This window comes from Marmota monax, unplaced genomic scaffold, assembly GCF_021218885.2.
Source record: "Marmota monax isolate L192 unplaced genomic scaffold, Marmota_monax_Labrador192_F-V1.1 WCK01_AAM20220418_F8-fsc00010, whole genome shotgun sequence".
Classification (NCBI taxonomy): Eukaryota; Metazoa; Chordata; class Mammalia; order Rodentia; family Sciuridae; genus Marmota; species Marmota monax.
The window spans coordinates 27853391-27867150 of NW_026692321.1; the positions used below are offsets into that span (position 1 = coordinate 27853391).

General features: G+C 42.0%; 1 protein-coding gene across 3 annotated transcripts in view; it reads right to left on the reverse strand.

Moving 5' to 3' along the window:
• Positions 1-5329, reverse strand: part of Eif2ak2 (eukaryotic translation initiation factor 2 alpha kinase 2) — a 36603-nt gene extending 31274 nt beyond the window's left edge. For all 3 annotated transcript variants that reach the window (XM_058578461.1, XM_046441649.2, XM_046441648.2), the window contains exons 1-3: positions 5192-5329; positions 844-978; positions 264-384 (exon numbers count right to left, since the gene is read on the reverse strand). In XM_058578461.1, the coding sequence (XP_058434444.1) occupies positions 264-384; positions 844-962 (240 nt within the window). In that variant the 5' untranslated portion in view covers positions 963-978; positions 5192-5329. The remainder of the gene's footprint in view (positions 1-263; positions 385-843; positions 979-5191) is intronic.
• Between the last annotated feature and the right edge of the window lie 8431 nt (positions 5330-13760).

Genomic DNA, 13760 nt, shown 5'->3' on the forward strand with positions numbered 1-13760 from the left:
TCTCAGCTTTACACATTTGCCCAACTTCTGAGTGCTGGATTGCTGCTAGCACTCTAACTGGGCATTATCCAGCTTAGCCCACTCTTTCCCAGATGTATTTCCCAGGGTTTTACAAAGATGAAGACAGGGAAAGACTGAACTAAAATATAAAGAAAATTGTGAATGGTTTTACCATGTATGTAGGTATTTTTTTTCACAGAGAGAAATACTATATATGTGTTAAGTTCCCTTTTACTAGGAGAAAGAAAAGAGCAATTTCCTACCTTGTTTTCTTTATTAAGTATATCAACAGCTATTTGGGCTGCAGCATTTTTTGCTTCCTGCTTTGATCTGCCTCCAGCTTCTGGAAATTTTCTCTCATCTATTATAACTTGAAACGTAAACCTAATTACAAAGAGAATATTCACATACAACTCATGCATGTGTAAGAACAAGTGGTCCAATCACCAGGCTTCCTGTGACTATCTTTAAGGGTTTGAACTTATCTTCTATTTAGAATGTAAGCAGCCACCCCAAACAGTAGAACAGCACACCTTCTTGAAGCTCATAAAAGCTATACCCTCTTTCTTTTTTTTTTTCCCAGAGTCATCTGAGGTCACCAGTTTAGGTCAAGAGGATTCTCATAGAACGCTTTGACAACTTTGCTACAGAACTGAATTATTGACCTCAAAATTACACCAGAGTTGCCAGTGTCCTAATTTACATTTACAAGGATATATCCTTTTCTGGATGTATGCTGTAGGTATCAAACCTAGTATCGAACTCATGCTAAGCACAAGCTCTACCACTAAACTACACCCCCACACAAGCCCTTAGGACTTCTCTTGTTTGATAGCAACTTGCCTTAAATCATGGGGAGGTCCTGTTGTAGCCAGTTCTTGGTACTTAAGAACTACTTGATACTTCTGACGGTACTTATTAAGTTCTTCTATGAAGAATCCTCGTGAGATACTATTTGCCATTTCTTCTCCCAGTAACCTGCAATGGAAGAGATGTTTCAGTAAGTGACACTCACAGAACATATATTTTTTAAATATTTATTTTTTAGTTGTAGGTGGACACAATATCTTCATTTCATTTTTATGTGGTGCTGAGAGTAGAACTCAGTGCTTCACGCGTGCTAGGTGAGCACTCTACCACTAAGCCACAACTCCAGCCCTCACAGAACATATTTAATCTGATTTTCCCAGTGCAATTTAGAACAAACTCTCCTCTGTATGACTCACAGGGGTCCCGCAGAAATTCAGAAAACTTTCTTTTGAAATCTTTCTTTCTCTCCTATGGACTATACAATCAAGCTAATCTGTCCAAAAACTCTACTTTCAAAACTCAGCGGGGGGCTGGGGATATAGCTCAGTTGGTAGAGTGTTTGCCTTGCATGCACAAGGCCCTGGGTTCAATCCCTAGCACTGCCAAACAAACAAACAAACAAACAAACAAACAAAAAAACTCAGTTGGCTAAGAAAGAAGAGAGCCCTCCTTCTTCACTCTACTCTGTGCTCCTACTGAGTGTCAAATGCAAATCTGTATAGCTGCTCATGAAGCTAAAAAAGGAACAGGTAAAATTCGAATTTTTGATGTTGAGAGCAAGGTTTAGTGTATATAGAATAAGTAAGCTTACACAATCATGAAAGATTTTGTTGTACAGAAATAGATTCCCCTATGAAATTGCAAAAACTCCTCCTTTGAAATCTGCAGAAATCAATTTTAGGACAATTTACCCAATGGGTAAATTAAGATCCAGGTTTACAGGTCTCAGTAGACCAAAATGATAGCATGATTTAAATTATAAACAAAGTTTAAAAGACATATAATTTATACATAGGAAGCCAAAACTATAAAACTCTTGGAAAAACACATAGATGTGAATCTTCATGATCCTATATTTGACAAGAGAATCTTAAGTTATGACAGCAGAAGTATGAGCAATCAAAGAAAACACAGAAAAATTGGGCTTCATCAAAATGAATAACTTCTGTGTAACAAGGAGACCATGAGGCAAATGAAAAGATAATCTTCAGAATAGAATATTTTAAATTTATATATATGGTAACCAGAATTGTTAGGTCGGTGGCCGCGATTTGGTGGCGACTTAGTGACAACTTAGAACAAAGCAGCCGGAACGGGAAAAGAACATCAATCAGATGCCGGCAGAAACTCCTGTCAATCAGCTAGATCTCCTGACTAATGCCTGTCAATCAACAGGACCCCCCTGGCCAATCCTGGAGTTCAGCCAACTCCCCTGACCAACTTCAAGGGGGCAAGGGACCCTAGAAACACCTTTTCCTGTCCCAAGCCCTTCCCTTCCTGCTGTAAGCCCCATAAAAGTCCAGTCCAGTAGAGCGTCCACCAGACCCTTCCCCTGTTCCCTCTGTGGGTCTGATCGAGTTCCGCCCGGGAGAGATATCTCAATAAAGCCTCCCCCGCCTGATCTGACAAGAATATATAAAGAATTCTTGTAATTCAACATTAAAAAATCAACCCAAGGGCTGGGGATATAGCTCAGCTGGTAGAGTGCTTGCTTAGCACGCACAAGGCCCTGGGTTCAATCCCCAGTACCACAAAAATAAATAAACAAACAAACAATAAACAAATCCATAGAAAATAGGAAAAGGATTAGAACAGCTATTTCTCCAAAGGAGATATAAATGGCCATGAAGTACATGAAAAGATGCTCAACATCACAACTACATACTACTTCACATCCACCTCAATACTGATAACAATCAGAGAATGAAAATGTTGGTCAGGATGTGGAAAAATTGAAACCCTCATACATTGTTGAACAGAATGTAAAAGATACAAGTGCTAAGGAACACAGTTTGGTGTTCCCTCAAAAAGTTAAGCTAATAAGGGGAGGTTGACCAATGTGGCCTAATTTTTAGTTAGAAGGGAGAAGTTCTGGAGTTCTATTACACAGTAGGGTGACTATAGGTAATGACAATGTAACTGTATATTTCAAAAAAGCTAGAAAAAAGGAATTTGAATGTTTTCTCCATAAAGAAATGAATAAAGTTTCAGATTGCTATGTTTAACCTGATTTAACACTGGGTGGCGTTGGCAGAGTTCCCGGGGAGTATGCGTGGAGTGCTGTTGGAGTTCAGGCAATAAAGTTCCCTGTTTGTACATACAAGTGTTTTGTGTCGGTGAACTCAACAGAACTCCAAAGTAGCGGGCGCCCGAGGCAAGTAAAGGTCTAATATACAATTGAATCAATCCAGCATCATCTTAATGGCTCGCCTCACAACCAATACTATTAGCAAAATGCTGTAGCTTTCAACATGCTATAGCATGGATGAACTTCAAGAAAGTGCTAAATGAAAAAAGCCAGGGGCTGGGGATGTGGCTCAAGCAGTAGCGCACGCTGCGGACCGGGTTCGATCCTCAGCACCACATACAAACAAAGATGTTGTGTCCGCCGAAAACTGAAAAATAAATATTAAAATTAAAAAAAAAGAAAAAAGCCAGATGAGAAAGGTCATGTAATATATGATTCTATTTATATGAAACCACCAGAATAAGTATGTACACCTATAGAGACTGCAGGGCAACCCTGCTAAACTCTTACTTCTCACTCTTTTGTGATTCTCCTTCTTCCATGGCTAACACTTCTTAATGTTCATAGGCATTAATGCTGACACGGTCTGAAGACCCTATTCCTGCCAGATGCAGCGGCACATGCTGATAATCCCAGCAGCTTGGGAAACTGAGACAGGAGGATGACAAGTTCAAGGCCAGCCTCAGCAATTTAGCAAGGTCCTAACCAACTTAGTGAGACCCTATCTCAAAATAAAAAATAGAAAAGGCTAGGGATATGGCTCAGTAGCAGATCCCCTCTGGGTTAAATCCCCAGTACCAAAAACAAAAACAAAAAAAGCAAGCAAACAAACAAACAAAAAAATCTGTTCTCTTCATTTTTTTTTTTGCATGTCCATAATTTCAACAATCATTTGTATGTTATTAACTTTAAACTTTATGTATCTCTCATAAACATCTCTGTTTCAGGTCTCTATCCAACAACTCCATTTGAACACCTTAAATGAACTTTAAACTCAAAATATCCAACAAACTGCCTTTATGATCTTCCCTGTCACCAAAAGTATTTCTCCTTCTCAAAGATGTCTACAGCCCCTGTCCTGATTCAAGCTCTCATTACCTAACTTCCTAAGTGACAGCAGATAGTATATCCTCTAGTTTCCATCTTGCAAGGCATTCTTTTTTTTTTAATATTTGGTGGGGGGTACTAGAGATTGAACTTAGGGGCACTCAACCACATCCCCAGCGCTATTTTGTATTTTATTTAGAGGCAGGTTCTTACTGAGTTGCTTAGCGCCTTGCCATTGCTGAGCCTGGCTTTGAACTCTGTATCTTTCTACCTCAGCCTCCCGAGCATCTGGGATTCCATGTGTGCGCCATCGCCCCCGGTTTAGCAAGGCATTCTTTCTTGAGTACTAAAGAAAGCATGAGCGATATAAAGTTTCATGATTCTGGAATTCAACCGAGAATTTATGAATCACCATTCATGTAACATTGAATAAGCACATATTCTATACTATGTGCTGGGGTCAGAGCCGTGAATACAACCTGCTCTTGTGAACTTCCTAGTGGAAAAATGACAGACCAACCCATTTTTTTTTTTTTTAAGTCGCAGGTTGGTAAGCACTATATTGAAAACTGGAGGGGGCAGCCCGGGTGGAGTGACGTCTCTCTTATACACAAGCTGTTTCTAGAGGGTCGCCTGGTGAAGCTGGTACTGGAAGAAGGTAAGATAAAGCAAGGAACTGGCCCATGCAAGTATCTTGTGGGAAGAGCTTTTCAGGAAAAAGAAACTGAAACAGCAAGGAAGTCAGTGTAGCTAGAAAGGGGCACCTGAGGGGCCTTGATAAACAATTACCGGGTTCTGAGGAGACGGGCTGGGCCAGAGCAGGTGAGTGTGGCCTTGTGACTTAGGGAACACTCGCTTGCTGCGGTGTGAGAGGAGTGGGGTAGAGCGGGCTGTTGCGGGGCAATTTGGGAAATCATTGCAACTCTCCAGGCAGGAGCTATTTAGCCAGCGATTATTTCGCCAACCTGTAGGTAATCCAGGACTCCAAACTGCCCAGCTGTCCGTGGGGTCATTGGGCCAGTCGGTTTTCCACCCGATCCGCTCCACTCCACCCTCGACATCCGCTGCCTGGGAGAGGTCTCTTACCTTCTCTGATATTCTTAGCGAGAAGGAAACGGCCTCTGGGTCCCGCTGCGTCCCAGGATCCTTTCTCCAGATCCTGGTAGGGTCCCCGCACGTAGGCTGCAGGACTCCAGCCGCTCCGGGTCCCGGGCTCGTACCCGCGCCCCGATTGGACCTCCGCCTGCCCGCCGGCGCGCTGCCCCGCTCCGCCGCAGTCAGGCGCAGCCGGCCCGTTTCCCGGCCATCGACTATCGGTTTCTTTTTCCCAGGCGGACTCCGCCTTCAGCGCTGTCAGCCCTCGCACAAGCGCACAGCGGCTGCGGGGGGTCTGACCACTGACCTCGGTCCCGAGCGTGCGCGGAGCGTCGTGGGGCGGGCTTGGCACCAGGGTCTGCTCCTGTGGCGCCCCGCACCCCTCCCGGGCTTCGGGCAGATTCCTGGCCCCAGGTGCTGCAGAGCCCGTGGCGTGCTAGGCGCTCCCTGGGCTCTGGGATGGATGCCCTGTTTACTCTTTAAAAAACCAACCTTTGAGATGGGGCCAGGGAGGTGGATAGTAAGGGATCCAATTTACACTGGGAGAAATTGAGTAACTCACTCCGGGTCCTAACTCTGGTAGGTGGCAAAGCCAGGATTTAGTTCAAGCTCAGGCCTGTAGCCATCGAAGTATCCCTCTTCCTTGTCCACACTATAGACTGTGACTTTCTTGAGTCGCATTCGCTCCTTGACACTGCTTAAAGGGTGTTGAGGATTTACCTTGTGTCAAACACTGGTGCACATATCTTCACACCAGGACCGCAAGCTGAGTGCCATTACTACTCCCATTGAACAGTTGAGGAAATGTGTCTGAGGCACAGAGAAGTTAGCCAGTAAGAAGGAGAGCTAGAATTAGAACCAGGAGTCTGCACTCAGTGTCTTAGCTGGGAAGAGACAGGGAGATCCCAAGATAGGTCTCAAATGCACATTAAATACTGTGCTGTCCATCCACTTGCCTCTGTGTTACAGGGTATCAGCAACTGAAATCTGCACTTTTCTTATGGCTTAGGTCCTTAGCAAGGTTTAAGCTCCCTAAATGTGAAGTTCTAGTGGGAGGTTTAGAGGGTAGAGGAGAAAGGGCTGGGGTTGTGTCTCAGAGGTAGAATGCTACCATGCATAAGGCTCTGGGTTCGATCCTTAGCACCATATAAAAATAAAATAAAGATATTGTTATAACTAAAAATAAATATTAAAAAAAAGAAGGTAGATGAGAGAGAGAGAGCCATCTTTCTGTAGCATTTCAAGATGACAAAAAAAGAAGCTCTCAAAAAAAGAGTCTGTTCATCAGCTTGTGTGTGATGGGTGTGACAACAGCACTGGCAGCAGCAGGGACAAGTTTTCTGATATTCTGAGGCCCTGAACTGCCCAAGATAACTTTTTTTCTTTTCGTGTTTTTTATTGGTGCATTACAGTTATACATTACAATGGGATTTATTGTTACATATTCATACATGCCCACAATATAACAATATATTTTGGGCAATATCACTCCTCAGCACTTCCCCCAAGGGAACTTTAAGAAATAAAAATCATAATCTCAAGCATGATCACAGGATACAAGCTATTGTGACTTTTCCAGAAGAACCTCCTATTTCGTATAGATCCAGAACTAATGTCGCAAAAATCAGATGCAGAGTCTATTGCTGCAGGTAGCAGAATTACAATATTAATTTAATGTGGAGCCTCATCTAGTCTCTTGAGTGAACATGAAGTGTATGTATTGGGAAAGAATGACGCCCTGGGAATTTGAGTAGATTGAGTGAATCCTAGTAGTATGGCCCTCCCACAATGTGTAGTCTCTGCAGGCCTTCCAGCATAGTGATCAGGCTGGCACAGCCTGGTTTGAAGAATCCATGGTAGTCACTTTGTAAGGAGGTGCTGACTCTTCAAATGCACCACCCCTAGCTCTGTCTTCACTCCTAGAACTAGAATCAAACGCTACCATGACCCAAAAGGATAAGGAAAAGATCTATTGAAAAAGAGACAGTTTATTCAACAGAATAATTTCACTAATTTTTATTATTTATTATTTAATTTTTATTAGAAAACCAGGAAAAGACAACATGAAGGAAGTCAATGTGCTAGCTCCAGTACTGGAGATGGTTTTAAGAGTTTGCTCAAGTTGGTTTACTGCAACCAGACTTAATGGTAGCCCACATTAAAAGAAATTGTAATGCCAAGTTATTCAGATAAAGAAACCAGAAATACTCAGGAAGTCAAGAATATTAGAGTGGGTTAATGCTCAACCTGAGCACTCACTCCCTAACCTTGTCCTCCAAGAAGATTCAAACATCCTTCCTCTGGTAGCTTGTACAGATCCATGGCTAGCCGTTTAGGTGATGTTCAGAGATTTGGAAGGAATGAAATCAGAGGGCTGGTGAAAAGGGGGTCTGGGGAAAATGATGAGGGTGAACCATCTTGGAATTGGACAAAGTATGAGTATGTTGGTTTGTTTTGTTTTGTTTTGTGTGTGTGTGTGTGTGTGTGTGTGTGAATGTTCACCAAAGGCACCCTCGGCTAAGCAAGCTTTTGGAAGGAGGTAAGCAAGACTTTTCTGTCTTCCCCCCAGCTACTCCCAGGCTCTTAAAAAAAAAAACTATTCTTCTTTATATTTTTTAATTGTAGATGGATACAATATCTTTACTTATTTTTATGTGGTGCTGAGGATCCATCCCAGTGCCTCACATGTGCGAAGCAGGCACTCTACCACTGAGCTACAGCCCCAGCCTCTCTGGGGCTCTTAACCAGCAGCAGAAATGTGAGTTTGTCAAGACGGACTTCTCATCAAAGCTACTGTGGCTTCTGAACACCATATGCAAAGACCTACACTGAGCCCTCAGTGTGGATCGCAATACTCCCCACTCCAAGGGAGACCAGCCAACTATTTGGTGGCAGACTGGTTACACCAGGGCCTTCTCATTATGGAGGGGGCAGGGAATTTTTCCTCTTTGGAGTAAAACATTATTCCCCTTATTCTTTGGAGTAAACATTTATTCAGTTTGCTTTTCCTTCCAGCCATGTCTGTGCCAGCACATCTTTGTGGACATTGTTAATGCCTTGTTCACCTTCATAGTATCTCTCACTAAGGAGACCTTTAAAAAAAAAAAAAAAAGCAGTGAGGCTGTATACTGACTACTATGGGATTCAATGGTTTTTTTATGAGCTCTGTTGCCCCAGTGCAGCTAGCCTTATAGGAGAGTGGTATGGAGTGTTGAAGATGCAGTTACAGCTCAAGGTAGGAGACAACCCTTAGCAAGTTGGAGGTATTTTGTCCTTCAGGTGCAATACATACTCTAAACCTACTTGCTGCTCCTTCCTGGCTAGGATGCATGGCCCCAGGAAACAATAGAAGTAGAAGATTATCTACCACAATTACACCAAATCACAAAGTGAAAAATGAGTGCCTCTGCTTCCATGTCCTTGAGCTCTCATCCACCAGGGGACACATAGTTCCTTGAAGGAGAACTTGAAATGTATTCAGACATTGCAGGTTTCTCATGCCGTCATTCTTCAAGAAAATAAGGGGTGGTGGGATGCTGAACTGGAGGGATGATTGATACCATTTACCAAGGGCATATAGTGTTGCAGCTACACAAGGGGGTCAAGGAAGTGTGTGGAGAGCAATGATTTCAATCATGGTCTTTCTGATTCTTTCGTAGCCATGTTTGCACTCGAACTGCCTGTGCAAAGTGCAGGTCAAGAAGGACCAGTTGCTATGTTGATGCCGACCCGATGAGTTTCTGTGCAAAGGCATGCAGCAGTTATCAGGCACCAACTCCCAGGGACAGAGAAGCATAACAAGATGACCCTAATGTCTCATCAGTTCTGTGTCCTTCAATTTGCCTGCTTCGCTGAAACTTTCCCACAAATAACCTTTTGATGATGAAACCTATATAATGAAATGCTGACCTAGCTCTGGGTCAAACTCCATTAGAGTCTGGCTGCCCACCTGGCCCTTTTCTTCATTTCCCATCACCCCTCATCAGGTTTCTTCCCTGAATTAACAGCCACAGCTGAGAGAGATGAGAGAGCCACAGTAGAAGTGTATGTCTTCAACTGAGGGCTTCCTCTGGGGTTCCTCATGGTAATTCCATATTTAGTGATAAATGTTAATGGAAACTACCCCTGTCCATCACAGGTGGGACTGCTATGGGTTCAGACCCTTGAGGATTGAAGCTTAATATCACTCTATCAGTAGGGAAGTTCTCTGAGGGCAAAAGGAACATGGAACAGGAAGCTATAAACACCAACTATGGTCTTATGAGCAGAGAATAAAGAATCAGAGAAGCTATGCAAGTTTTCTCCTTTGTTTTTATATATGTTAATGAATTTCTTTTGCTTCTCTGTTTCATTTTATATAATATTTATTGTTGATGGCTAATTTTATAAGATAGTCTTTAATTTAGAATGTCTTAAAATGGATTGTGACTAAAATAGAAGATGAAGGAACAACACAGTAATGGGTATAAAGATTTAAGGGATGGGGTGGGCATGTTTTCATTCAAAGGAGAAAATGGTTGTATTCATCAGAGAGGCAATTTTGTAATTGATTGAAAGGTTATTGTTAGAAGGGGTGTACTGTACCAGATATTATTAAATTTTTAAGTTTCTATTCTCATCCCCTTCAATGTCTCTTCATCTCCTGAATTATAATGTATGGAAGTTTAAGCAATTATTTCCATATTTCTGTGGAGTTAAAGTTTTGGATATAAGTTGGGATCTGCCAATGATGGATGAACAGCAATGTAAGTTTTGGGAGATGGAAAGGAGAATAAAGCTATCCTTCTGTGGCAGGATAAACTGACGAGTAAGCTCTGACACTCGGGGGCTTTTGTAAGAGCTGAACTCCTCATACCCTTGTTAGTGTTCTAAGGGTGTTGGACATCTATGGTGGCAGCAAAGAAACCCGCACTGGCAATGGAAGGGTCCTGTGTTTGGGATCACAGCCACAGTGGAAGGTAAGTCTCCTGGTTTCCATTCTGATCAATCCTTCCAACAACTACGGAAGTGTTAATTTCCTACTTCATCTTTCTGCTTATCATACAGTACTTTCTGCTTCTCACACCAAACACTGAATAATAAACAAAACCTCCCTGAAAACAGATTCTACACTGAGGGAGTACAGTTGAGGAATGAAGATTAAGAATCAGGTCCTTATGTGAGCCCTAGATCAAACCTCACTTGAAACCAGATCCAGTGATAAGATCATTCCATTGTTTTCTTCCCTCAAAAACTAATTTGTATTGTATTTTCTATTTGTTATAGAAAGCATCCTAACTGAGCTGATATTCTGAAACACATTTCTTAGAAAATTTTCTCCATTAATTTATTTAATAAAATGTGTATTGAAAGCCTAGCATGGGCAGTATAATAATGGAAATAAAATGATGGTCCAAAGTAATATTGTGCCCTTAAAAATTTTTTTTATCTGGAAATGGGTTGCTAAAAGAGGGACTGTCCTAGGAAGGGAATAAACTGGTGCTTAGGAGATGGAAAGAGAGGTAGGTAGATACATGGATAGATTAGAAGCATCTTGGATCTTTTTTTAAAATTTATTTATTTATTTATTTTAGGTGTAGATGGACACAACACAATGCCTTTATTTTTATGTGGTCCTGAGGATGGAACCCGGGTCCCACCCGTGCTAGACGGGCACTCTACTGCTGAGCCACAATCCCAGCCCTTGGATCATTTTTGTTAATTTTCAGAGATGACCTTACTTATATGTAACTCATGACCTATAGGTGATCTCATGGGATTTTTGGTCACTTTTTTTTTTCCTTTCCTTTTCTGTGTGTGTGTGTGTGTGTGTGTGTGTGTGTTTGCTGGGAATTGAACCCAGAGCCTCATGCTTGCTAGGCAAATACATCACTGAGCTTCATTCCCTTTCTACCCCCATTTATCCCTTTTGATGTTCACAGCAACTTTTAAACCAAACTTTATAATGTTAAAGCAACTAACAGGACAAAGATAAAGAATCTCATGCCAAGTATTTTTAACCTTCTTTAACTAGCAGAGGAAACACAATTATTATTGTTCCTGCTATGGGACATTGCAGAGTGGTCAGTATCTATGCCATCTCCCATGTCTGATGGCTCTCTTTCTCAGACGTCGTTATTTTATTTATTTTTAACCTCACTTCTAAACTCTTCTTATCAAGAGTCCACTGATGCCCAGGATGGTCAAGTTCCCATTCTCCAAGTCTTCGTGAATGGGATTAGTGCCCTCATAAAAGAGTCCCCAGAGGGCTGCCTTGTCCCTTTTGTCATGTGAAGACACAGTGAAAAGACACCAGCTAGGAACCAGGAAACCATGAAACAGGCCCTGGCCAGACACTGGGTCTGCAGACACCTCCATCCTGGGCTTCCCAGGTTGTTCATATGCCACAGTCTATGGCATTTTGTTAGAGCAGCCTGAATGGACTGAGAAAGTCCTCATCAGATAACCTGAATGCTATGTAGTGAGTGGACCTTATGCAAGACCCAACCTCTCAGATTCTCCTTCATTCATCAGTTTGTTCCTTTCATGAGAATTTGCCCAGTGATCCCCCTGGACCAGGCATCTGCTACCTAAGGGTAATTTGGAAAAAAAAAAAATTGCCCTCAAGGTGCTTGTTGTCTTTATCTTCATCATGGGGGCACAATGCGAAATGCTCAACAAACTTCCTTCCAGACATGACTCGAACCTCACATTAGTTCATTTCACCACTTCTACATATGCACCAGGAAAGTGGAATCTCATTTTGAGAGTAGAGGTAAAATACACCAAAGTCACATCATTTTTAAAATCACCTTAAATTTTTTGTCTTTTTCTCTGTTTCTTTAATTTTATTGTGATTTAAACTGCAAATTGGCATAAACACTATGGAAAGCAGTATGGAGATTCCTCAGAAAATTTGGAATGGAACCACCATTTTGACCTACCTACTCACTCCTGGGTTTACACCCAAAGAACTTAAAATCAGCATATTACAGTGATGCAGCCACATCAATGTTTATAGCAGCTCAATTCACAATAGCTAATCTATGGAACCAGCGTAGGTGCCCTTCAACAGATGAATGGATAAAGAAAATGTGGTACATATACACAAATGTGTATATGAAAATGTGGTACATATTACTCAGCCTTAAAGAAGAATGAAATCATGGCATTTGCAGGTAAATGGATGGAACTAGAGGATATCATGTTAAGTGAAAATAAGTCAATCCCAAAAAAACCAAAGGCCAAATGTTTTTTGGTTTTTTTCTGATAAGCAGATGCTGATCCATAGTGGGGGCGGGAGGAGGGGAAAAAATGAAGGAACTCTGGGTTGTACAGAGGGCAGTGAGAGAAGAGAGAGTGTGGGGATGGGAAGGACGGTAGAATGAGACAGATAATTTTTACCCTATATACATGTATGATCATACTACCAGTGTGACTCAGCACCATGTACAGCCAGAGGAAGGAGAAGTTGTGCTCCATTTGTGTGCAATGTGTCAAAATGCATTCTACTGTTATGTAGAACTAATTAGAACAAATTTTAAAAATTATAGAGCATTTCAAACACACAGAAAGCCTAGAGGATAATATGAATACTTGCAGGTCCACCCGCAGCCTTATCACCCGTCAATATCACATTATCAGTGCCTCTCAGTAACATTTGATTTGTGGGTCACTCTCCCTTCTCAGATCATTTTCCTCACTTGGCTTCCAGGACATCAGTTCCTTACTGGCTGCCCATTCTCAGTGCCCTTTTCCTGGTTTCTCCCTTCCTGCCTGCCCTTTCAATGGCTGGAGGGCTCCAGGGCTCAGCCCTTGAATTCCTTCTTTAGATATACCTACTTCTTTAGTTACCCAATCAAGGTTTTGGATTTAAATACTAACTACATCCTGATAATTTACAGTTCTGTATCTTCAGAGAGGAGTATTCCACCGAGTTTCAGTTTCATAAATTTGGTTTTCAATATTCTACCTGGAAGGCTGACAGGTATGCCAGCTTCGTACATTCTCCCTCTGCCCAAGCCTGTTTCAACATGTCTCTATCTCTGCAAATGACAATCCCATCCACCCTGTTACTCTAGAACCTTGTCGTCCTCCTTGTCTCTTTTTCATAGCCTAAATTCAATATGTCATTAAATCCTGTGGGCTCTGTCACATATGTCTAGACTCTGACTAAGCTGTTGAGGCTGGCCTTGAACTTGAGATCCTCTTGTCTTAGCCTTCCAAGTTCCTAGGATTACAGGCATGCACATCTGTGCCCTGCTTAATCTGCTTCCTCTATATCATCACCAATTGCCTTAGCACCAAATGTGAAAGAGTTTAATTTCTTCCTCTGATGTGCAATGCCTCCTCTGTCATATGTCATGTTTCCTGACATGCACGGGTTTGTTTGGTGGCTTTATTTCATTTCACTCTTTGTCCACTCTTGCGCCAATCATCTGGGCTTGGACATTAACACTCAAGGGTCTTTATTACTACAAATCCCTCAGGTCATCTCTGATTCTTACTTGCTCTGGTTCTCTGCTCCTTCTTTGCTCTGGGTCCTGATGATGTATCTACTGGGAGATAAGCTATGTACATA